The sequence below is a fragment of the Geotrypetes seraphini genome, chromosome 9, assembly GCF_902459505.1.
Source record: "Geotrypetes seraphini chromosome 9, aGeoSer1.1, whole genome shotgun sequence".
Classification (NCBI taxonomy): domain Eukaryota; kingdom Metazoa; phylum Chordata; class Amphibia; order Gymnophiona; family Dermophiidae; genus Geotrypetes; species Geotrypetes seraphini.
The window spans coordinates 145,847,165-145,873,935 of NC_047092.1; the positions used below are offsets into that span (position 1 = coordinate 145,847,165).

Here is a 26,771-nt window from a genome sequence, read left to right on the forward strand (position 1 = left end):
AGAAGTACCATATCACAAAGAAGTTAAAATGGCAGAGTTAAGTTGACAACAACAATTTTGAACTGGCCATCTCTGCAACCCCCAATTCCACCCCCTTTTCCCCATAAATTTAGATCAGTTACAGCAGAGTAACAGCAGGGAAAGTAGAGGGATTCATGTGGAGCCTCTCCTAAGTGAACTGGTGTTACAATAATCCAGTCAGGTTAATTCCTTTTATCTGAGGTTTTCTTCAAAGATGCATGTCCAGAAGACCATGTTATGCCTAGATCAAGATCACTATAATGGCAGCCAGTAGCACAGAGAATGCTGTTTTAAGAAGTTGGTGGTGGTGAATATTAAAGATTTTCATTACATGGGACCACTTTGTCAGCTAAGATGTTTTGTTATGTATCCTCCTTGGACATTTCAATAAGGGCAGGTAAATCATTAAATAAATGAAATTAGGCCGATACTTTGAAATGTCATTCTGAAGGGCTAGCTCAATTAAGGATCTTAGTTCAGAGAATGATATCCCAAGAATAAGGAGAAAGTCCCAGCTTTGTTCAAGAACACAGCTTACAGGCTGTGCCTCAAGGAGCCAATCTAAATATCATGCTGCCACCATCCAGCATGAAGCACCACCTGGTGAAGATGTGTGCAGCCCTGGAACTTTCCATTGTTGTCTCATTCCTTATAGAACAGATATTGTCACTGGAAAAATTGTTTTCTGTGTGTCTGCTATAAGTGTGCCATAATCCATATGTTTGGACAGGTCTAACGAGATAAGGGGGGTCACATTTTAAACTTTATTAGGAATCTACATCTGCAACAAGTGTAGAATCTTCGCTTACGTGACTAATATGGATCCTGAATTTCTCATGGATAGTATTAGGGAAAAAACTGTTTCTAACTTAAGAAGGGAAGTACCGTATTATATTTGAATATAAACCAAGATTTTCAGCACTACCCCCAAAAAAATTGGTCCAAAACTGTGGGTCTGTTTATTTTTGAGTCTCCCTCCCCCCTTGATGTTCCATTCCTAGCACTCACTCTCCCTATGGTGTCCCTCTGTCGCTGCCACATACAGTGCCCCCCCCCCCCAAATTGGCAGACTTCCTGTTGTCAACATGCTCCCCCCACTCCGAACTGGCAGTGTTCCCCTCCCTATCTCCTGAACAAGCACAGCTCACCCCCTCCTGGACCCAGTTGAAGGAACCCCAGACATATCATACTTCCCTGGTGGTCTAGCCATTCAGATAGCAGCTCTGCACGGGGTCCGGAGTGTAGAAAGCTCACTCCTATCCCCAATTCACTGCTGGACCACCAGGGATTTTAAAAGTACGCTTTTTACTAATTGGGGAGGCGGGAGGGAGACAGTTGTTAAGAGTCGGCTAGGAAAGGAGGCGAGATGGATCCCTCCTGTCCTAGTCCACCACTGGACCATAAGGGATTTTAAAGACATGCTATTTACTAATTGGGGAGGTGGGACAGAGGTGAGAGTTGTTAGTCGGCCAGAACAGGAGGCGGGAAGGATACTTCCTGTCCCAGCTCAACGCTTGACCACAAAGGCTTATGGCAAACCCAGTGAAGGCCTGCAAGGCATCGGGAGAGAAGAGGAACAGGGTGCAGAGCCTGGCGGGGCAGGGAGGGAAGGGGGCTGGGCATAGAGGTTGGCAGGGCAGAACATGAATATAAATATCCCCCACCCCACCACCGGTTTATATTGAAGAAAACTTTTTTGTCCTCCTTTTTTTTTTTTGGGGTGGGGGGAATGTTACCTTGGTTTATACTCAAGTATATACAATATATCCAAACCTCTAAAGCTGATATGCCATATTTGATGTCAGCTTGCAATCACAAAAATGACAAAAATCTCAAACAGTCCAGGAATCAAAACATAAGATAAGTTAAAAACTCAATTCTCACATCATCTAGCCGATTCATATGTGCTTTGCTATTTTCCACCTAGCTGTATCCAATTTCTCTGTACCAGGATCTACGTATCATCCTCACTTCTTAAAAATGTAATATATGTATGTAGATATACAAATAATAAACCAATCTCTTTATTTAGCAGAACAGAGAACTACCCACTTAGCTAACCATATTTAAAATTTCCTAAAGGTTCTATTCAATACTTTCTAATCAAATTCCTAAAAAAACAATTTTTACTGGAAAGTCATATAAGTATCACAACACATTTACAAAATTGTATTTATATACCTGAAAGAATTCTGCAGACATCTCTAAAAATGGAGCCTCAAAATCTTCTTCATAAACTGATCGCCCTTCAAGGCCTAGAATCATTAGCATTTGACATGCATTTCTTATTGCTCCTCTGGAAAAAAAGGATATTTAAAAAGCCTTTATAGACTCACTTCTTGGTAATGCCATTCAAGATGGTTTACAAATATAACAACAAAATAATTTTCATCAAACACTTCCTCTAGAAAACAATTAGTATTTCAAAGCCCTTCATATTAGCTTAGCAATATATGTATACTTTATATTTAGAGGTCAGGAAATATTCCTTATGGACTACAACAGAACTATAAATTAGTGTGTCACTACTACAGCAAAAAGGTTTTTTTTACCTGTAACTGATGCACTCCAAACATGGCAGGACCCTACTCCTCAAATTTGGGTGCTGTCATCTGAGCGAGCCTGGGCTGAAGAAAATGTAAACAAAGACTTAAGCACTTTCTAGAGCAGGGCACTGCACATATGCAGTGCTTCCTCTGTTAGCATCGTCATGTGAGGCCACCTCAGTTCCACATAAAGCTAAAAGAGCAGATTTTGTGAGGGCCAATATCCTGCTTGTCCTTGCAAAAAGCCTGCTTCTCCTTGGAGAAAGCAAAGATACTTACCTGTAGCAGGAAGGACAGCAGGCAAATATTCTCACACGTGGGTGACATCATCCATGGAACCCGGTATGGACACTGCACTCTCATTTTAAATCTTTAGGCAGTGTCTTCCTGCCTGACGTTGGCATGCGGGACCATCAGTTCAGTAACAAAGCTAAGAAGCAAACTAGAGGAAGTGGGTGAGTTGTGAGAATATATGCCTACTGTCCTTGGAGAATACCTGCTACAGGTAAGTATCTTTGTTTTCTCCGAGGACAAGCTAACAAAATATTCTCACATGCGGAACTCCCAAGCTACCAGGATCACATCCCTGGAAGAAGTTAAACACTGAATATACAGGAACCTGGCAAAAACCTACAGGGGTGGAGGAAAAGTTGGCTTTAAGTAGAGAATAGATTTTGCAGAACTGCTTGCCAAAATCAACTGTCTCTTCTGGAGTTGCGTTCTAAACAGTAATGAGAAATAGCTGTTTTGCAGATTTCTTCAATAGATGCAGAGTGAAAATGAACCAGTGAGGCAGCCATAGCCTGTACATTGAGGGCTGTCACACAGCTTTGTAGCATCAACCCAGTCCAAGTATGTGCAAAGAAGATACAGCATGTGCAAAGAAGATACAACAAAGTGGAGATGGTTCTTTTGGATACCACAACTACTAGCCTATTAGGATTAAATGTGACAAAGAGCTGGAAGCACATTTGCAGTCTAAGGCGTGAAGGGCTACTTCTCCAGGATGAGAATGTGGCTTTGAAAGAAAACAAACAGAATGATGGATTGGTTGAGGCAGAATTCTGATAGTGTTCAAAGGACTACCCTGTCGTAACAGAACCTTGTTTAAGGAGGAGATGATACAAGAGCTTGAAGTTCATTCACCTAGCATGCAAAGGAAAATGACTCTCCATTTTGTCACCATTGCTCTTAAATATCTTTGTCACCCCTTCTGACGGTGGGCCAATCTATTGGCTTTACCAAGTTTGCTTACGCCGACTATGTGCAATTAATCCATCCCATTGATCTCAACAATACATAAGATGTAACATCCATTAACCATAAATTAGGAAAAATTAAAACATGGTTAGACTCAAATAAGCTGTCTCTTAACATCAACAAATCAAAACTCATGATTTTTCCTTTTAAAGAAGGAACAACGCTTCAGGCCCGCCTGAAGCTTGAATCTTTCCCCATCAAAATTGTCCCTACTCTATAACTATTAGGAGTTATTTTTGACAGTAAATTTTCTTATCATTTTCACATTAGCACGGTCGTTCAGAAATGCTTCTATTGACTCAGGATGATACGTTCCCTTACAAAGTTACTTGAACCAGCATCCTTTAACACATTGATCCACTCCCTAGTAATTTCTTGTATAGACTACTGTAATGCCCTGTATAAGGGCATTACAAAAAAGTAAATTAGATTGTACAAAACACAGCTATTAAGATCATTTGTGACGCAAAGAAATACGATCACGTTTCACCTCTTCTGATTAGTGCACATTGGTTACCAGTTAAACATAGAATCAGTTATAAAATCTTACTTTTAACATTTACAACAAAATTAAACAATCAACCAGAGTTCATTAACAGACTTTTAATTCCTTATAATACTTTAAAATCTCTTCGTTCAATGTCTCAGAATCTTCTCGTCATACCTTCTTTAAAATTAATCAATACGTTGCGCTCCAATAATTTTGCCGTCACTGCCCCTACTCTCTGGAATTCACTGCCTAACCATTTGCGTAATGAATCCGATATAAAACAATTTAAAGCAAATCTAAAAGCATTCTTGTTCCAGGATGGTTTTGGACAACAATTGTTCTCTTAAGAACAAAAATTAAATCATAATTATTACTTTTTAACCTAACATACTGTATTTTCCATTTTTTGTTGCACTTTTCTTTTACGATTATAGTTCTCCCCCAGTTTCCTATTGTTTGAAGTAGGTCTATACGTCTTAGTGCTTTATTATGACACTTGGAATTTATTCAGTATCCCCAGTTTTAATATGTTTTTATGTAAATTTTATATTGTACACCGCTTAGAAACCTGATTAAGCGGTTTAAAAAATCTTTTAATAAACTTGAAACTTGGAGTGTGGAGACTGTTTAGCATCAAAACATCTGTGCTTAGAAATTTTGGTGGGTAGGGGTTGGAAAGGGAGATCGCGGGTAAGATTTGCTACCATCTACCACTGGAGAGACTGCCTTAGACCTGGAGTGGCTTGAACTGGAGCAGAAAGGGATACCATGGCTAGGGAATGTAGTGTTGACAAAGTCCACTGTGAAATTCTGAAGTGAAGGTGTGCAAATGAGGTCACATGAACCAACAATGCCTTGTGACCGAGCAAGTGTAACATCTGGCATGCCAAAGTGCACTTAAGGGGAGTAATTGTATGACAAGTAAATGAGATTGTCAACTCTACTCAGGTAAGAGAGTCCAACCTTAAATAGTATTTAAGAGTGCTCCTATGAACTCCAAGGTTTGAGACTGCTGTAGATGTGTCTTTTGGTAGTTGACGGCAAACCCTAGAAGCTCGAGGGGATTAACTGTTAAGGTTATTTATTTATTTTAAAAATTTATGAATCGCTTAAATCTAAGGGCTCCTTTTACTAAGGTGCGCTAGCGTTTTTTAGCGCGTGCTAACCCCACGCAATGTGCCAAAAAAAACCACCAGCTCAATGGTGGGGTTTGCGTCCAGCGCAGGCTAAAACCGCTAGCGCAGCTTAGTAAAAGGAGCCCTTAGCGATGTACAAAACATTTACATCCACAATTTCACGCACAAACATTATAAAATGCAGTAAACAAATAAGTCAATCTTCCCCACAAAATTTCCTTAATACAGAATTATTTAAATCTAAAACAAATAACCACAGAGTTAGAGAAAGATATCCACAAACAATTGTGTTTTTAACAATTTCATAAGACATACAATCTTTGCATAATCTCATTATACCTGGAATTGAATTCCAGAGATTCTTACCAGTAATTGAGAAAATAAATATTCTAGATTTAACATAACGAATCCCATTTTCATCAGTATAAACTGATGAGTAACATTCCTCTCTCAGATCTTAAACATATTGCATGCTGAGCTGCTTGCAATGATGAAGCATTGATCAACCAATCATCTAAGTAGGGGAATATGTGAAGCTTTCATGAGCAAAGGGTTGCCGCAACTACTACTGGGCATTTCATGAAGACATGAGAAACAGAAGCAAGTCCAAAAAGGCAAGATCTGATACTGCAAGTGTCAGGGACCTATGTGGAAGTGGAGATACATATCTATCCTACCAGTGCACAGGGAGTAAGTGTAGCCTTTTTTGATATCTAGAGAGCAAAGTCAACCTTCTTTTTCTAGCATGAGTAGCATGAGTAGTTCCCAGAGAGACCATACAAAAACTTCTCCTTCAACAAAACTTTGTTTAGACATCAGATGTCAAGAATAGGTCAAAAGCCTCTGGTCTTTTTTTTAATATCAAGAAATACTTTGAGTAGAACCTCCAACACCTCCTGCAAAGGAACAGTTTCTATTGCATTTAGCTAGAGAACGGCTGAGATTTCCTGATGAAGGAGGACCCTGGAGACACTCGAAGAGACTCTTATTTGGTGGGTAGTTTGGAGGCTTTTTGATCAGATGTAGGGCATAGACTTGAGTAACAACTCAAACACCCTCTGATCTGTTGTGATAAGTGTCCAACATTGGTGAGAATAGAGCAATCTGCCTCTGATAGGGGGAGAGAGAGAGGTAGAATTAGGGCAGGGGTGTCCAATGTCAGTCCTCGAGAGTCGCAATCCAGTCGGGTTTTTAGGATTTCCCCAATGAATATGCATGAGATCTATGTGCATGCACTGCTTTCAATGCATATTCATTGGGGAAATCCTGAAAACCCGACTGGATTGTGGCCCTCGAGGACCGACATTGGACACCCCTGAATTAGGGGAACATTAGCAATGTTTTCTAGAAGAAAGTCAAAAAGATGACTGCTGTTTGGACTGAGAATGAGGTTGAGACTTTTGTACATTTTGCTTTTTGCACAGGAACGATGACCAGCAGGCCTAGAGGATGATGAAGATGGCTGACTATAATGATTTATTTTCTAGAAGACGACAACGACAACTGAAAGGTTTAAGGCTTACATAAAGTTGATATAGTGTCTGCGTGTTATTTAAAATTTTATCAACCACTTCTTCAATCTTGTCTCTAAAAAGCTCACCACTCTTGCAAGGAACACTCCTGGACTGACTCTGAGCCAAGATAAATGAAGCATAACAATTGCAACTGATGATGTTCTAGAAGAAAAATAAAATATATCAAACAAGCCTCTAGTGAGAAACTCTCTTGCAGTGAACAAGTTCTTTGTCCTGAGAGATGAATTACTTATACTCTGAATGTTAAGTAAGGATTTTAAAGAAATAGAATTAGACTAATTAGTTCTATTCTTCCACTTATAAGCATGGACAATTGAAAAATATGTTTATCAAGAGTCTAGTGTTCTGTTTTCTTTCCTAGGAGAAGCATAAGACCTTGAACTGTGTGAGTGTTTTAGAGCAGATTCCACAACTAGAGAGCAATATTGAAGTTGTGTTCTCTCAAACCCTGACACTTTTGTATTCTGTACATGGTATCAATTTTTTTAGGAGCTACTTGGACTGATAGAGGTTTTCCAGTTCTTAAATAGAATATCTTTTATAACCCTATGTAAAAGGTACTTTGATACATTGAATTGGTGGTGATTCCTAGTCAAGCAGATCTGAACGAGGTTCTTCCTCTGCCTCCATTTTAATGGGAAGAGCTTGACCCATTTGCCTTATAAAACTAAGTCTCCAAGTTTATTTAATCTTTGATATACCGTTTATCAAATATATACAAAATGGTTAACAATTATCAAAGATATTAAAAAAAAAAAAAAAGAATAAAAAATAAAATCAGAAGGGAGAATACAAACTGACTTACTGAAACCAATAAGGGAGAGGCGAGAACAGGTAAGTAAATAAGTACATCAAGATGAAAAAAACCCATAATAGGAAGGGATGCAAGGGGAGTGGTTTGAAATAAGAGGGTAGGGTAAAAGATATGCTCTGTGGTTGACACTTATACCTTTGAGGTGGAGGAGAAGGATCAAAATATGCCATAGGATTTTTCTGCTGACAAATTTGTCAGATTCTCATCAGAGTTTAATATATCTGAATCAGACTCCTCAAAATACTCTCCTAGGCGAATCTGGGAGTATGTATTGAGAGGACCACTGGCTGTGCATCAAGGCAAGAGGCTTCAAGGTTCTGATCCAGGAGATAACTCTTCTGCCGATGTCATATGCAATGAATGGGTTTGTGATGACCCCAATGCTTGATGTCAAGCAAGGGTGTATGACCTTATCCTCGACTGACACCGCGATGTGTACTCGGACTGGACTGAGGCATGCATCGACGCCTCTAAAGCCTGTGTAGACTGTATCTGCAGTAGACCCAAAAGCTTTTGTTTGAGCATAGCCTGGAGCTTTCCTGGAAAGTTGGCATCTGCAATGTAAGAAACATCAGAATAGAAGCAATCTGTGATGCATGTTGTCTGGGTGTGGGAGAACTGAATGTTGAGGCACACCTGGGAGGAGACATGATCTACAACATGGAGAGTGATATACGGTGTGTCGATGCTTACGAGGAGTAGACGCCTGGGACGACGTTGTGCCATGCATAGAAGAGGAAGAACGTTTATGCTTCTTAGTTTTCTTATGTGCTACCTCCCCTGATGGTGAGGCATGGAGAAAGACGATGCTGAATCTTGCCTTTAAAGACAGCCCGATGATTGATGCTTCCTATGCAGGATTGGTGCACACGGTGTCGATACGAAGCTGGTGTGAAGTCCCGAATCTCCCGCCTTGCTCAATGTCGAATCAAAAAGTTTTTCACACTGAAGTTGCTGGGCTTTTTAAGAAATAATCCGATTATATAGAGAACATTTCTTGAGGCTGCTCAGCACCCATTGACATTGAGAAAAAAAACAGCCGATGCAAAGTCAAAAGGCATGGGATGCTCGAATGAAAAGTATACCAAACACAGTTGATGCTCCCTGGGGCAAAAAAGGTCTCAGTGGCCTGAAGGCGAAAAAAACAAAAATGAAGAAAATTTAACCAAATTTGAGGAATGACAATAAAAATGAAGAATTATGAAGAAAACTACAATAAAATAAAACCAGGAAAGCACAAAAAGATATTTAAGTTTGATGCACTGAGGAGAAACCATGGAAACCTCCATGGAAAACTAAGAACTGATGGTCCCGCAAGCTGACATCAGGCAATAAGGTACTGGCACATGAGTGGTATGGGCACTGCTTATAGATTTAAAATGACTGTGCACTTGTCAATGTCCATACTGGGTTCCGTCGATGTCGCCCAAATGTGAGAATATTATGTCTACTTGTCCTCGGAGAACATCTGCTACAAGTAAGCAACTCTCCTTTCTCTGAAGGCAAACAGGATATGCAGTCCTCGCAAGAATGAATTCCTAGATATAGATGTCAGTTTCTTCTTGTTTGTGAATTTTTTTTCTAAATAAAGGCAACCTGGATATATAGTAAAAGCAGACCTTAGAAGGACTGGAGTTGGATTCTAACCTTAGAGAGATTCCACAGGACCAAACCTCTCAAATCAAGAATCCTTCACTAAATAATAGGGATATGAATGTGTGAACAGAAATCCACCTCCCAGGCTTATAGATATCTCTTCCATGAAAGCTGACCACAAGTAACCATCAAAGCCACAATAAAGGAAAAGTGAAACTAAAGTGAAAAGATAAGTTACAAAAGAGGAAAATTAGGATGACAAAATTTATGACCGGTGAGATCCATGTAAAACTTGAGAACTGAGGTGGCCCCATGCAATGCTGCCCATAAAGTCACCGATATACTCAGTGCATTGAACTAGAAAGTCCTTACAGCTTTGTTGTAATTTTGTCAGCTCATGTCCATTCAGATAATGTCACCCACTAGTGAGTACTACGTATCCTGCTTGTCAAAGAAAAAGTTTAACTCTTTTGAACAAATATAGAAAAGCAGGCTTTCAGAAGACAATACTCAAAAAAGATGAACTGATAACTTTCTTCCGATGGCATGAGTCCTGTACGGTTCATAGACAGTAACGCGGAAGACAAAGGTGCGTGCCGACAACTGAGCGCAAGATGGAGGCGCGCGCCGAAGAAAAAGACTGTTTTTAGGGGCTGCGACGGGGGGTTTTGTTGGGGAGCCCCCCCCCACTTTACTTAATACATTATCGCGGCGGCGTTGTGGGGGATTGTAACCCCCCACATTTTAGTGAAAACATAACTTTTTCCCTAAAAACAGGGAAAAAGTTAAGTTTTCAGTAAAATGTGGGGGGTTACAACCCCCACAATGCCCCCACAACGCGGCGCAATCTGTATTAAGTAAAGTGGGGGGGTTGCCCCCCCACACACCCCCGTCGTAGCCCCTAAAAACAGTCTTTTTCTTTGGTACGCGCCTCCGCGCTGCGCTCAGTTGTCTGCTCGCGCCTTTGTCCTGGCGCGCTTTTGACCTGACACCGTCCTGTACCAATCTACTTTAGGGACTTAGAAAGAATTTTCATTTGGAAGATCTGGGTGCCTAATACCTGCAGAATATCAAACTGTCTTTTTTTTTCTTTTGAAAAAGTGAACACAACTATTAGCACAGATCTGCCATAAACTGGTAGTTTATTCAAAGAGTGAAAAGGCTGTGTTAGTATTATGAAAAACTAAATGTAACCTATCAGTTTTGTTAATTTAGCCAAAAAGTTCAATTAGAATGGAAATTACAGTAAAAGATGAATTTGCAAAATAGTGACCATATCATTATCAGCTCGTATTAACTTTAGTTTCTAACCAAAAGTGAAAAAGTAAAAATATATAAATATGTCCAACAGTTCATAGAAAAAAAGGCAGCCAATCTTCCAAATTTAGGGCTCACATTGAAACTAAATTTAGTGCTTGATGTAATAAGCTGAGATGAATACCACAGACAAGCTAAACTGCCAGCATTAAACTATCACAACCATTTTAAATTGGCTATATATTACAACCGTGTCGGTCAGCACAGTGCAAAAGCAGAGCAAGAAGCGAGATCTAAGAGTGGGGGGCCCTCTAAGGGCGCAGATTCAAGGGGGGGGAGTGTGCCAATAGGGTTATTTAGGGTTTTATTTTAATATACAGTATATGTTTTGATGTGGTGGTAAAGAGGTTAATATGGATCCTGTCATGAAGACACAATGGCTTCCTTACTCTTCTAATAAATAGTACTAAATTTTGTATGGTAACTATGGCACCTAAAGATTTCATGCAGTGCCAAATTCTGTGTAAAATGGGGTTTCATGATTGCTGAGTAATGCAGTTTCAAGTACATTAGCAAAATTGCATTTTTTATAGTCTTTTGGAGCAGTAGAAGATATCTCCCTGAAATTAAAATATTCAAAAGAGTAACAAGTTTTTAATAAGTAATTTTTTTAGGCTGCTGCAGGTTTTTTTTTCAAAATTTTAAAACCATATACTGTATTGTTATACAATATAACAATCTGAACTTTGAAATATGTTTCTTAAAAATGTGTGATAAACATACACACTGGACACAAAGCAAGGATGCCCCATCTTCCTTCTTGTTTACACATTGATGGAGTATACACGAATAAAGGATTCATTAATGGAGTGTACATGAATAAGAAATGTTGGACTATAAGGGTAGGGAGATAGGAAAAGTGGGATAAACGAGAGAGATGTTGAACCACAGGGACAAGTAGGGCAGAAAGAAAAGAACTGATGCTGGACCATGTTGGATGTGCTCTCCTTAGTTAGTCCACATCTTTTATTGATGGTCCTTTTCAATAAAATTAGATCTTATGGGGCTATGGCCAATTTTAAAGATAACATACCAGAAGATAAAACAAAAACAAAGAATATAAATGAAAGTCCTTCAAACCAAATTTCTTTTCTGATGGGTAAAGCATTCACTAAAATATATTTCTTTTTAGGATGGGGGGGGTGAGGTGAGGATTTCCAGGAAATTAGGTGCCAATTATGGTCTACTTGTCAAGTTTATCTATAAAGATTTAGCTAAATGGTAACTAATCCACAGCGCACATATACTCCCTAAATCTAAGGGGAAATGCACATCAAGCCAACATGAACTGGAGCTCATTCACCCTGTCTACATGGACTCATTTCAACCATATATTTAAAATGTATGCTCAAAAATACTCTCCCATCAATTCCTGCTCCAAAGTCCAAAACCCTAGATAAGTTCCTAACCAATCTATACACCTGGTTAGTAGACACATTAAAACAGAGGGGAATTCCCCATAGGAAGAGGACACATCAAACAAGAAAAGAACCCCCTCTAAACCTGACAACTACAGACCCATTGCATTAATCCCCCTCTTCATAAAACTTACAGAGGGAATAGTTCAAACTCAACTAATGAACAACCTAAAACAATTTCAGCTACTCCACAACTCCCAATCAGGCTTCAGACCATCATTCAGCACCGAGACTGTAATTGCCTCCCTCCTCAATGACCTATACAGCCTATTGAGCAAGGGACTAAACGCACTCATACTCCAACTGAACCTCAGCAGTGCCTTTGACCTAGTGGACCATGACTTGCTACTGCTTTGGCTAGATTCCTTTGGAATATCAGGAAACGTCCTCAGCTCCAAGGATTCCTGAAATCTCACAGCTACCAAGTTCAGGTCGAAGACACACTTTCTGACAAATGGGCATGCAGCTTTGGCGTTCCACAAGGTTCCCCATTATCACCCCTCCTTTTCAACATTTACTTAGCCTCCCTAGAACACCGTCTAAGCAGTCTAAACATTGCCCATTACAACTATGCCGATGACATCACCATTATCCTACCTGTTACCCACCTGATGCATACAGAGATACAAAAAATAGACTCCGACTTGTCCACCATAGAAGACTGGATAGACCACTCTAAGTTAAAATTAAATACTGAGAAGAAAAAATTCATTCATTGCCACATCCAACCTCACCATGGATCCCCTAACCCCAAGGAGAACAAACTTCCCAATCTCCCCTACAGTTAAAATTGTGGGTGTTCACCTAGACCAAGGGTGTCAAACTCAATCATATAAGGGGCCAAAATCTAAAACACAGGCTAAGTTACAGACCAAATTTTTTTATTAAGATACTTAGTCTTAGTAGAGGTATAGATCCTTCCTTACCCTGAGACACCATTCCAGCGATCTACCTGGATATTTTCACCTCATAGATATTACCATACTTAATTCCAATTTTATTCAAATAGCCATTCGAGGCATAGGCAGTGGAACACTTTTTTGTTGGGGGGGTGAGCACAATTGCTGCATCTCAGCTTAACATAGAGTAGCTTTGATGCCAATAATTTACACACATCTATACATTTTCATAATTTTATTTAGGGGCCCTAAAGCTCTGCCTCAAACCCCACCCAATCTCTGCCCCAGACCCCGCCCCCATAATAGTACTACTTGTAATATCATTTTAATCTTATTAACACAACATAATTGTTAACCACAAAATTAAACTACACTGTATGCTTCTCAACATTCATTTTGACGGAGCTTGCAGGAATTGGGCAGGGACAGGAAAAGAACTCAAGGGGACGGGAAATTGAGTTCCCACAGGGATGAGGAAAAATTTGTCCCTGTGTCATTCTCTATATGGGACCACAAACTAAAAGTATTAATATATACAAACGAAACCCTAAGATGAAAGACTCTGCATGCAGTACAACACCAGAGAAATAGAAGCAAATGCATTTCTTCCTGAACAGTGCAAAATATAAACAGCAGATGTAAATTCTCAAAACTGACACAATTCAATCACTAAATTGAAAATAAAATCATTCCTCCCACCTTTGTTTCTCAAACCATCTTTTCTGGCTGCACTTCCTTCTGTCTGTGCTCTTAACTGTGTATCCATGGCCACCTTATCTATTTGATGTTTTTCTCTTCTTCACTTTCTGCCATACATCCATCTTTAGCATTAACTTAACATTCAACTTTCTTCCATTTTACTGCTTTCTTCTAAAAATCTACCTATTTTTCCATGTCTTCCCTTCTCATCTATCCATGTGTACCATCTCCTCTCTCTTTCTACTCCTCTATTCCCATCTATCCATAAGAGGCATTTCTTCTTATCTCTTTCCTGCCACACCCATTGCTGTGCACCATTTCCTCCCTCTGTCTCACCTTCCCTTCCATCCTTGTGCACCATCTCATCCCTCTCCCATGGTCAGACAACTCTGTCTTCCCCCTTCCCCCCTCATATGGTCTGGCATCTTTCTCCTCTTCTTCCCATAGCCTGGAATCTCTCTCATCTGCTATGGAATGCATCTCTCTCGCCTTCTCTCCCTCTTCCCGAGGTCTAACATCTTTCTCCTTATCTCCTCTCTGGCACCTCTCTCCCCTTCTTACCTTGCATTCTGTGGTCTGGCATTTCTCTCTCTTCTTTTCATTCCAGTGGTCTGATATCTCTCTCTTCCCTCCTTCCATCACCCTTCTCCAGAATCTGACCTCTCTCTCTTCTTTGAGTCATCTCCTTCCCAGTGAAACATTTCTCCCTCTCCACCACTATTATGTCCAACAATTCTCCCCCTTCCCCACGTATATCATCTCTCTTTCCCTCCCATTCCACACACCTATGTTCAAGAATTTTCTTGTTCTTTTTTCTCACCCACCAGCAGCATCTCTCTTTCCCTCCCTTCCTAACCCTCAGCCCATGCAGCCTCTGTCCTTCTTGCTTTCCCAATCCCCCTCAGCCCATGTAGCATGTCCTTCCCTCATTACCAACCCCAGCCCTCCCCTCTTAGCTGGATCCTATGGTGCAACCTCTCCACAGTTCCTGACTCCCCCACCTACCACCTCCCCGCTGCTGAAATTCAAAATCTTTGGGCAGCCGACAGTGCAACAAAGCCAGCCTCCTGCTGCAATCTGCCCCAGAAGTGTTCTTTCTGCAGCACTTCCTCTTAACGTGTAGGCAGGACGCTGCAGAAAGAATACTTCCGGGGCAGAAAGATGGCGGGAGGCTGGCTTTGTTGCACTGTCGGTGGAGAGAACGAGAGGGCACTCTCTAAAGTTAAAAGGGGATAGACTTCATACAAATGTAAGTAAGTTCTTCTTCACCCAGAGAGTGGTAGAAATCTGGAACGCTATAGGGGAAAGTACCCTTCAGATCCGTTTTTGAAAGGTAGGGTTTGATTTTTAGGAGCTGGCGAAGGTAGTAGTATGAAGTGGAGACTACTTGAGAGATGTGGGCTGAGAGGGATAGATGGCCATCTAATATCACTCTGAGGCTACGAACCTGGTCTTTTGCTATTAGGGAGGTGGATTCCCAGGACAGTGTTGGTCGTGTGAAGCTGGTATTCTTTTTTCTGATCTAGAGGAGTTCTGTCTTTGAGGCGTTTAGTTGGAGTTTATTGTACATCATCCAATTCTTCATGTCATCAAGACAGTGACAGAGGTTAGTGAGTTGGGTGGATAGGTCTTTACCTAGTGGGACCAACAGTTGTAAGTCATCAGCATAGAAGTGGATAGTGATCTTATATTTGTGGGCGATGTCTATGACTAGTTTAATGTACAAGTTAAAGAGGAGTGGGGTGAGAGGTGTGCCCTGGGGCACTCCATATTTAATGGGTTTGGACTAGATTTGTCTTGGCCTAGTAGCACAGATTGTGTTCTCTGGTATAGGAAGGAATTGAACCATTGAAAGGCTGAGTATCTGATTCCTAGTCCAGCGAGCCTGTCCAGGAGGAGTTGATAGTCAATAGTGTCAAAGGTGGCACTAAGGTCCAGTAGGATCAGTAGTTCATCATCATCTTTATCTAGTACTGACCAGCTTTCATCAATGATGCCAAGGAGGACTGACTCGGTGCTGTGATTTGCTCGGAAGTCGGATTAGAAAGGAGATAGGGCACCTTGTTGGTCTGTGAATGGTTGTAGTTGGTGGAGCACTATTCTTTCTAATAGCTTGGATGCTAAGGATAGATTTGAGATGGGCCTATAGCTGCCTGGATCGTTTGGATCAAGTGTTAGCTTTTTTAGGGTGGGTATGATCATAGCTGATTTCCAGATGAGGGGTATCTTTCCAGTCAATAGGGAGGAGGTGTTCAGGATAGGGAGGATGGATTCCACAAAAGCGTTTTCTGCGGCTAGTAGGAGGCTGGATGGTAATGGGTCAAGGCTTGTATTAGAGGGGCGGAGTTCTTTCAGTGTTTCTGTAAGTTCATCATATGTGACCAGGCATTGTTTGGTTAGGGTTAGTGATTCAGCAGGTGCGGTCCTGGTTGTATGTGGGAGGAGTGTCTGGAGAGGGATTCCGTTGGGGGTGGAGTCAAGTTTGTTGTGGATGGTGTCAATTTTTGTTTTGAAGAAGTTAGAGGGTCTCGCTGTTGAGATTGGAGGGGTTGTTGTTATTTGTGACCCTGGGGAGCTGAGAAGAGGTGATTGGTCAAGGGGAGAGTGGCTTAACCAAGATGGTAGCTGGTCGCTGGAGTTAAGACGTCACAGATGTGCCTGGGGGCTGCTTTTTACCTCATCAATGGTCAAACACAAATCTAAACTCCGGCAGCAGGCCCGATGGACGCCTTTCTATAGCATGGGGCCCAAATGAGTGAGACTGAGTTTTCCTCGGCTGTGAGAGGCATGTAAGCTGAAGCGTCAGCACTCTCCCTCGAGGCAACATATTTATCTCCGGAGGAGCAGAGTCCTCCGAGTCGCCCTGGGGCTTTAGAGCAGCAGTTGGAGGAAGGAGCGTCTCAGAGTGCTCTCTCTCCCGGCCAGCTGAGTGCGGAAGTCGACTCAGCAGGGGGAGTAGTGAAGCTAATTCAGCACTCGGAGGAGTTGAAAGCAGCAAATCCCTCAGGATTTTCGGCTGAGGCTGCAGGTACTTTAATTTCATCAGAAGGTCTGGGTTTAGAACTTGCACCTATGCAAAGACCCAAGGTCTTTAATATGGAAACACTTTGGGAAGCAATATCTAATTTGCAACTCTCTTTGAGGACCCAAATGCAGCAACTTACAGCATGTTACATCACGTTTCAGAAAATTTGGAGTTGAAAAATAGATTATCTAGCCTGGAAAATAAAGTGGATGGACATGAGACCATAATAAAAACTGCGGAGTCCCAAGCCTCAGTGTAGTTAAAGGACAGTGGAAATCTTAATTTTAAGGTGGAAATGCTGGAGAACATGACCAGGAGATGTAATCTTCGGATTACAAATTTTCCAAAATTACCACTTACAAGATGCATTTAAGAAATATCTGAGAGAAGTTTTAAAAGTTCCTGAAATCTCTTTTCCGCCTTTCTCAAAAATCTATTATTTGCCAAATAAATCAACAATCCAGAACCCAAATCAGCAGAATTTATCTGCCGACAGTTTGGATTTGACAAATTTCCTAGAGAGATCCGATAATGAGATGTCGGCAACTGCTACGCTGCTTGTACAATTTGAAATTGAGTCGGACAGAGAATGGATGCTCAAGTTGTTTTTTCAAATTTAAGGACATTCCATTTATGTCCAAATTAGTGAGAATGTATCCAGATGTGTCATGATCTACCCAAAAGAGAAGGAAACAGTTCCTTATATTGAGACCCTGGGTATTACAGTTGGGTGCGACGTTCATTCCGAGATACCCCTGTAAATGTGTGATGGTCTATCAAGGGAATAGATATGTCTTTTTCGAACCTCAGGTACATTAGATAGATTGTGAGCCCACTGGGACAGAGAGGGAAAATGCTTGAGTACCTGATTGAAAAACCGCTTAGATAACCTTGATAAGCGGTATAAAAAAACCTAATAAAAACTTGACAAAATTTCTGCTAAAGAGCAAATTTAGTATTCCTGACAGATTCCCTACTTCAAACCTGCTCAGTAAGGTATAATTTTAGAGCCCAATCAGCCACTTCTTTATTTCCCTTTGTTTATTTCAATTAGTAAAGTTCAGTGAATTCACAGCTTTCTCCCCCCCTTAATTGAGGACTAACTATACAAACCAGTATATTTGATTTCTGGGTTTAATTTCGTACTTTTGAATATATGGAAGGGTGTTTCCTCATACAATTGTTTTATTTGATGTAATTTGTTATGCCATACATTTTTTGTTATTCAAAAATGTTAAATCTGGTATTGTATTATTGCTTGTTTTTGACTAATATTTTGTCAAAAGGATAAAATGAAAATAAAGATTTTTTTTCCCAAAAGTTTGGAAGGAAAGAGGAGGTTCTGCTGTTGGGAGATTTCAACCTGCCGGATGCGGAATCGGAAAGAAGTAGGGAGATTGTGGATGCCTTTCAAGAGGCTCTGCTCAGACAAATGGTGACAGAATCCACAAGGGAAAAAGCGATATTGGATCTGATCCTCACAAATGGAGAGAGTATCTCTAATGTTCGAGTGGGTGCTCACCTGGGAAGTAGCGATCATCAAACGGTTTGGTTTGATATAACGGCTAAAGTGGAGAGCGGCCACACGATACTTAAAGTCCTAGATTTCAAACGTATGGACTTTTTAATGCAATGGGAGAGTACCTGAAGAAAGATTTGTTAGGATGGGAGGACATAAGGGAAGTGGAAAGACAGTGGTCTAAGCTGAAAGGAGCGATAAAAATGGCTAAGGACCTTTATGTGAAGAAAATCAATAAAAACAAGAGAAAAAGGAAGCCAATATGGTTCTCCAACCTAGTGGTTGAGAAAATAAAGGCGAAAGAGTTGGCGTTAGTGAAATATAAAAAAATCAAAGAAGAGGAGAGCAGAAACGACTACAAGGTGAAACTGAAAGAAGCCAAGATAGAGATATGTCTGGCGAAAGCACAGGCGGAAGAACAAATGGTTAAAAATGTAAAAAAGGGAGACAAAATTTTTTTTTAGATATATTAGAGAAAGGAGGAAGATGAAAAATGGAACTGCTAGGCTAAAAGATGCTGAGAACCAATATGTGGAGAGTGATGAGGAGAAAGCAAATGTGCTAAATAAATACTTCTGTTTTGTGTTCACAGAAGAAAATCCTGGAGAAGGACTGAGATTGTCTGGCAAAGTTACATGAGAAAATGTAGTAGATTCTGCACCGTTCACGGAGGAGGTGTTTATGAGCAACTTGAAAAACTGAAGATGGACAAAGCGATGGGACCATACGGGATCCATCCCAGGATACTAAAGGAGCTCAGAGAGGTTCTGGCGAGTCCTATTAAAGACTTGTTCAACAAATCTCTGGAGACGGGAGTGATTCCTGGGGATTGGAGGAGAGCGGATGTGGTCCCTATTCAAAAAAGTGGTCACAGGGATGAAGCAGGAAACTACAGGCCGGTGAGCCTCACTTCAGTTGTTGGAAAAGTAATGGAAGTGTTGCTGAAAGAAAGGATAGTGTACTTCCTTGAATCTAATGGGATACAGGATCCGAGGCAACATGGCTTTACAAAAGGTAAATCGTGCCAAACGAACCTGATTGAATTTTTTGATTGGGTGACCAGAGAGCTGAATCGAAGACATATGCTTGATGTAATTTACTTGGATTTCAGCAAAGCCTTTGATACAGTTCCTCATAAGAGGCTGTTGAACAAACTTGAAGGGCTGAAGTTAGGTCCCAAAGTGGTGAACTGGGTCAGAAACTGGCTGTCTGACAGACGCCAGAGGGTGGTGGTTAATGGAAGTCGCTCGAAGGAAGGAAAGGTGAGTAGTGGAGTCCCTCAGGGCTCGGTGCTGGGGCCAATCCTGTTCAATATGTTTGTGAGTGACATTGCTGTAGGGTTAGAAGGAAAAGTGTGCCTTTTTGCAGATGATACCAAGATTTGTAACAGAGTAGACACCGAAGAGGGAGTGGAAAATATGAAAAAGGATCTGCAAAAGTTAGAGGAATGGTCTAATGCCTGGCAACTAAAATTCAATGCAAAGAAATGCACAGTAATGCATTTGGGGATTAATAATAGGAAGGAACCGTATATGCTGGGAGGAGAGAAGCTGATATGCACGGACGGGGAGAGGGACCTTGAGGTGATAGTGTCCGAAGATCTAAAGGCGAAAAAACAGTGTGACAAGGCAGTGGCTGCTGCCAGAAAGATGCTGGGCTGTATAAAGAGAGGCTTAGTCAGTAGAAGGAAGAAGGTGTTAATGCCCCTGTACAGGTCATTGGTAAGGTCCCACTTGGAGTATTGTGTTCAGTTTTGGAGACCGTATCTGGCGAAGGACGTAAGAAGACTTGAGGCAGTCCAGAGGAGGACGACGAAAATGATAGGAGGCTTGCGCCAGAAGACGTATGAGGAGAGACTGGAAGCCCTGAATATGTATACCCTAGAGGAAAGGAGAGACAGGGGAGATATGATTCAGACTTCAAATACTTGAAGGGTATTAACATAGAACAAAATCTTTTCCAGAGAAAGGAAAATGGTAAAACCAGAGGACATAATTTGAGGTTGAGGGCTGGTAGATTCAGGGGCAATGTTAGGAAATTCTACTTTACGGAGAGGGTAGTGGATGCCTGGAATGCACTCCCAAGAGAGATGGTGGAGAGTAAAATTGTGACTGAGTTCAAAGAAGCGTGGGATGAACACAGAGGATTTAGAATCAGAAAATAATATTAAATATTGAACTAAGGCCAGTACTGGGCAGACTTGCACAGTCTGTGTCTGTATATGGCTGATTGGTGGAGGATGGGCTGAGGAGGGGTTCAATGGCTGGGAGGGTGTAGATGGGCTGGAGTAAGTCTTAACAGAGATTTCGGCAGTTGGAACCCAAGCACTGTACCGGGTAAAGCTTTGGATTCTTGCCCAGAAATAGCTAAGAAGAAAAAATTAAAAATTTAAATTGAATCAGGTTGGGCAGACTGGATGGACCATTCGGGTCTTTATCTGCCGTCATCTACTATGTTACTATGTTATGTTTTAAAAAAGAAGAGGTGATCAGTTAAGGCAAACAAGTTCCTAGATCGGTTTGGGACTTTCCCTAGTAGCTGTGAATAGTGAGCCTTCTTTGCCTCCTGGATAGCAGATTTGTAAGCAGTTGATAGTTCTTTCCAGAGAGTTTTGGTTTTCTCATTTCCTCTCTGCCCTCTGCAGGTTCCTTTTTAGGGTGCGATGTTCAGCAGTAAACCAGGGAGCGGGGTCTTGATGGTAACTAGTCGTGTGGTCTTGGTCTGGGCCAGCCTGTTATATAGGGATTGGATCTCGATGTGCCAGGTAGAGGCGGCTAGGTTGATGGAGTGGAGTTGTTTGCAGGTGTCTTTAAGGTTGTGGATGCCAGTGGACAGATCTTGAAGGTTGACTGTGTCTGCGAGCTGGATTTGTCTGGTCAGGTTGGGGCACCCAGTTCCTTTTCTTGGGCACTAACCCCCCAAGGTTGACCCTAGCACCTGATAACTCTGATTTGGGTTATTCTTCCCAATGTGCATCACTTTAGTATTTGTCCAGATTAAATTTTATCTGCCACTTGGACACCCAGTCTTCCAATTTCCTATGGTCTGCCTGCAATTTTTCACAATCCACATGCATTTTAACAACTTTGAACAGTTTAATGTCATCTGCAAATTTAATCACTTCACTCATGGTTCCAATTTCCAGATCATTTATAAATAAGTTAAAAAACCAGTCTCTCAACTACTTGGCATTTGCTTGAATTGAGGGGAGTACTGTAGACACTGAGATCTTTTTCTCCACATTTTTGATGTTTCAATATCAGTAATTCTCCTGCGTATTTAGAAGAAAGTAGTGTGTGAGAATTAATTGATTTCAACTACCCTAATATTGACTGGGTAAATATATCATCAGTGCATACTAGGTATATAAAATTCCTTGATGAAATCAAGGACAGCTTTATGGAGCAGTAAGTTCAGGAACCGAGAAGAGATGAAGCAATTCTAGATCTAGTTCTTAGTGGAGCGCATGAATTGGAGAGGGAGGTAATAGTGCTGGGGCCGCTTGATCAGATTTGATATAATCCCTGGAATAAGTTTACACAGGAAATTCAATACAACAGCTCTTAACTTTAAAAAAAGGAGACTATGAAAACATGAGGAAACTTAAAGGTGCAGTTGCAAAGGTCAAAATTATTATAATGCCCTTGTATTACTCTATGGTACGGCCACAACTTGAATACTGTGTGCAGTTTTGGTTGCCGTTATCTAAAAAAAGATATAGCAGAATTAGAAAAGGTACAGAGAAGGACAACAAAAATGCTAAAAGGTTTGAGACACCTTCCCTATTAGAAAAGGCTAAAGTAGCCAGGGCTCTTCAGCTTGGAGAAGAAAAAGCTCAGGCATGATATGATAGAGGTCTATAAAATACTGAGTAGAGTAAAAAGGGTAGATGTGAAACGCTTGTTCACTCTTTTCAAAAATACTAGGATTAGGGGGAATGCGATGAAGCTACTAAGTAGTAGATTTAAAACAAACCGGTAAAAATATTTCTTCATACAATGTGTAATTAAACTCTAGAATTTGTTGCTGGAGAATGTGGTGAAAAATCAGTTAGGTTAATGAAGTTTAAAAAAGGCTTGGATAATTTCCTAAAAGAGATGTTCATAGGCCATTATTGAAATGGTTTAGGGAAATCCACTGCTTATTCCTAGGATAAGCAGCATAAAATCAGTTTTGCTACTTGGGTTCTAGCTAGGTACTTGGGACCTGTGTTGGCCACTGTTAGAAACAGGATAAGGGGCTTGATGGACTTTTGGTCTGTCTCAGTATGGTAATTCTTATGTTCTCATAAGATATAGTGGGCAAATGAAATCTTCCATGGTATTATGGGAGCACCCCAAAACATGTTAACCCCTGGGCTTTTTCCTACAGAAGTTAGAGAGACTCCTAGAGGGCTCTGATGTCATGTTAGGAGTTCCTCACAAGATCATTTTTTTAAAGATCCTTAAAAGGTACACAAATCTTTTGTAAGACATGATTTTAGATTATTTAAAACATCTGGTGGTAATTACATAAATGATACACATATGTAAATACTAATATTAAACATGCTAATTCAAAGTAAGTCTTCAAGCATAGCATAAAGTCAGCCTTCATACCTGTCAACCACTTCACCTTTCCGCTCCCTTGCGATCATGTCCAGCAAAGTTTGCCGCAGATGATCCCGAATACAACCGTAGCGTACAACCTGATCTCGGAAAATTATTAATCCCAAGTTGTAGACATTCTCCACATTATTTTGCTGTACATATACACGATCCTGGAGAAATAAAACTTGCAGTAAATTTAATAGAAATTCATTAGACCTATATTATGTATAAAAATGCATTTGTTTATATAACAAAGTGACTATCCAAGATTATAAATAACTACAGGTAGTTCTATTTATGTATCATATATTTAGGTTTCTTGTTACCTGAGTCCATACTAGGGCTGAACATTTACGGCCTCTTTTATAAAGTCGTGCTAGCGGCTGCCGCATGGCAATAGCCCCGAAGTCCTTTAAATCTCTATGGGCTTTAGGGCCGCTAACGCAGCTTTGTAAAAGAGGCCATTAATAGCGATGCTCAGCATAATAGCAGGTAAATTATATGCATGCTATTGTTCAGAGAATCATTGGTAAAAAGGGGTGTAACTGTGCCTGGTGCTTGCTCAGAAGAGCATAACTCACAAGGCATAACTCCTTTCCCACCCCACATAAAAAACCCCTAACAAAAAAACATGCCTGCTGCAACTGCTCTCCCTGCCAACTGAGCTGGTCACAGCAAGGGGAGCCCCGATCAGCTGAACTGATAGGACTCCCAGAAGCCATCAGCTTCAGATAACCCTTCAACATGCCCAACCCCCCACCTTGAAGGAGGGAAGCTCACTCTCTCCTGCCTCAGGGCCCCCCAAAACCATCCTCCCATAACTTTTTTAGAAGACACAGCAGGAGGGATGCCCACTTCCTCCTGCTGGTAGACCTGCCTGTTCAAAATGGCGGACCTTCTTCTTCCTGGTGCATCCTGGGATGCATCGGGCATGGGTCTAAGACCCTGATTGGCTCAGGTGCCTAAGGCTTCTCCCCTGGGAGGAAACTTAGGTGCCCAAGGTAATCAGGGTCTTAGGCTCATGCCCGGTGTATCCTGGGATGCACTGGGAGGGGTCTTAGGTGTCTGAGCAAATCAGGGCCTTAGGCCTCTCCCAGTGCATCCTATGATGAACCAGTAAGGGTTCCAGTTTGAAGAGATGGGCCTGCCATCCTGCCAGATCTTCTACAAATTGCAAGGGGCATGGATGGGGGGGCGGGCCTGAACTGTGACAGGAGGGCATGGGCATCCTTCCTGCTGCCTTTTATTTTAAAGTACAGGGAGGAGGGGGGGGTCTCGGCATCGTGGGAGGGGATCTGGTAGCAGCAACAGAGGAGGTGCTGGCTGGCTTCCAGGCAATGGCTGTCCATGGGGAAGGGGCCTTAGCAGGAGGGGCATCTTTTTGTTTTTTTAGCCCCCAGCTTTTATGCTTGTGTTCTGTGAGCAAACAACATAGCACAATAGCTAAGTCCATTAAAATAAAACAAAAAAAGTTTTCTGGCTGAGCTGCAAAGGACTTTTTGGATTTTATTTTATATGGGCTTAGCTGCTGTGCTTGTGTTGTGTGCGTGCACTACACACAGACAACAGATCCTCTTGAATTTTAAAAGGGGAGCTTCGGAATGAGGAGGGAGGGGTGGAAAGAAAGGAATCTTTCAAGAATTCACCACCCTTTCTGTGAAGAATTATTTTTCCCCAAGTCTACCCCTTTCACCTTCATCCTATGCACCCTTATTCCAGAGCTTCCTTTCAGTTGAGACTTGTCTCCTGTGACTTTCAGCCACATAAGTAAACATCTCTATCATATCTCCCCTCCCACTTTTCTTCTAAAATTGCAAAGGTCTCCAAATGCTTGCTTCTCTTTTGCAGAGCTGCCACAGAAACTGCATCTCTTGCTTCTGCATCATGATTTTGTTGTCTAAGCTTCAGCTGAACTGTAAAGCAAGTTTGGACAGTCTTGTGGTGGGACTTGAATCTGGGAGACTAGCCTGAACTTCTTGCACCATGTGGCTCAAGTTTATACAGAGCTGAATCACAGGAGATGGGAGATAAAACATTTTGAAAATGTCAGGAGGGCACGTTCTTAATAGTTCATGCGTGTAAATACTATTGGGAAAGAGTATACTCTTTGTAAATAATGCTCACTCTTAAGTGCCCATTATCATCAACAAACAATATTCATTGCAAATGATAGCCTATCCCCTAGTTGTTATACAGCTGACAGCATGCTTTGGAAAGGGAGACACCTAGCTTCTGTCGGTATTTTGCAAAGTCATCTTAAAGAACTGATTTACTAATGTTTCTTTGCCCACACAGACACATAACACCATAAAAACACCATCAAACATCTTAGAATAGTACAAAATGCCGCTGTCCGCCTCATCTTCGGCCTCAAAAAATATGACCACGTCAGTCCCTATTACACCAAACTCCACTGGCTGCCGGTGGAGGCAAGAATCATCTTTAAATTCGCCTGCCTCTGCTTCAAAACCTTAGCAGGCTCCTCACCAATTTACCTATCCGAGTACCTTGAAATTGCAGGCTCCTCCTGCACTCGAAATACTTACCTGTTTTCCTTTCCCTCCCCGAAGGGCTGCCTCTACAAAAAATTCCTCAACCGATCCCTAGCATTCCAAGCGGGCAAATGGAACAAATGCCTCTCCACTCTCATCTCCAATTCCCCCCCCTATCAAACTTTCAGGAAGCTAACCAAAACCTACCTTTTTGGCAAATTCCTCTGAATGTTCCGATCACCTCCCTCCTCCACCTCTGACCTCGACTCTCCCCCAGACTCTTTACTGCCGTAGGTTACACTTCTATTTGTAACACTGCTGTATGTAACTCATAGCAAACATAACTACTCCTAATATATTACCTACCTGCAAAAATTAACTTCTCTGTCAATGTACCGTCTAAAATGTAAATGTAACTTGATTGAAAAATGCATTTTCTAAAATGTTAATGTAACATTAACGAAATTGTAACTTCGCTGTAATTGTACAGTCTCTTCTTCTGTTAACTGCATAGAACTTCCATGGTAATGCGGTATACAAGAATAAAGTTATTATTATTATTATAATAGGGAAAGAGCCTTAGCAAACTAGTTTGTAAAAAAGCTATTGCTAATCTGGATCCCCCTCCTCTGAACTTCCTTGAGGACTTTGTTAGAGGGGTAGGAACAGAGAATGTCTCAGCCTCTGGCTCTTAAATTTGTTGAGGCCTTGAATGTGTGTGTTTACTTTTCTATGTTGTCGTCACCATTCACCACACATTTCTGGGTGAGTTTTTGAAAGCTGTCACACAAAAACTGCACATCTCATCTCTAACCAATTGCTCATAGTCCTTTCCTATCTCTTCATTCAAGTTAAACATGAGATCCTGAAGGTATTCCTTCAATTTTAGAAAAGATGGAAATCTCATGGCGCTATGGCATGATAGATGGGGGTAAGACTGAGATCCATTCTTACAATCTCCTCTATGGTGTTTCGTGCTGTGTGAGGTCTAGCATTGTCACATTGCAACAAAATTTCCTGCTGCTTCTGAACTCTTCTCAAGCGTTCCCCCCCACCCCCAAGGGCTCCTTTTACTAAGCAGCGTTAGCATTTTTAGCGCACGCATTTTAGCGCATGCTAAAGCCGCGCTATGCAGCTAGAACTAACACCAGCTCAATACTGGTGTTAAGGTCTAGCACTTGGCAATTTAGCACGTGCTATTCCGCGCGTTATAGCCCTAACGCGGCTTAGTAAAAGGAGCCCTAAGTTTTCAGGGTTGCAGTGTAATATTTTAAGTGATTATCCAATTGTCCTTTACAAGTTTGTCAATTTTTTTCATGCGAGACTCATTTGTTACTCTCACGAGTCATTCACTTTATGTATGATCACACAAATTGGCCAAGTCCATAATCTCTACATATTTTTGGTCCTAGTAA

The 26,771-nt window shown here is 41.2% G+C and overlaps 1 protein-coding gene across 1 annotated transcript in view; it reads right to left on the bottom strand.

Moving 5' to 3' along the window:
- CUL3 (cullin 3) overlaps window positions 1-26,771 on the bottom strand; it is a 215,332-nt gene that overhangs the window by 127,061 nt on the left and 61,500 nt on the right. The window contains exons 4-5 of the mRNA XM_033959756.1: window positions 22,874-23,034; window positions 2,203-2,317 (exon numbers count right to left, since the gene is read on the bottom strand). Coding sequence (XP_033815647.1) covers window positions 2,203-2,317; window positions 22,874-23,034 — 276 coding nt within the window. The remainder of the gene's footprint in view (window positions 1-2,202; window positions 2,318-22,873; window positions 23,035-26,771) is intronic.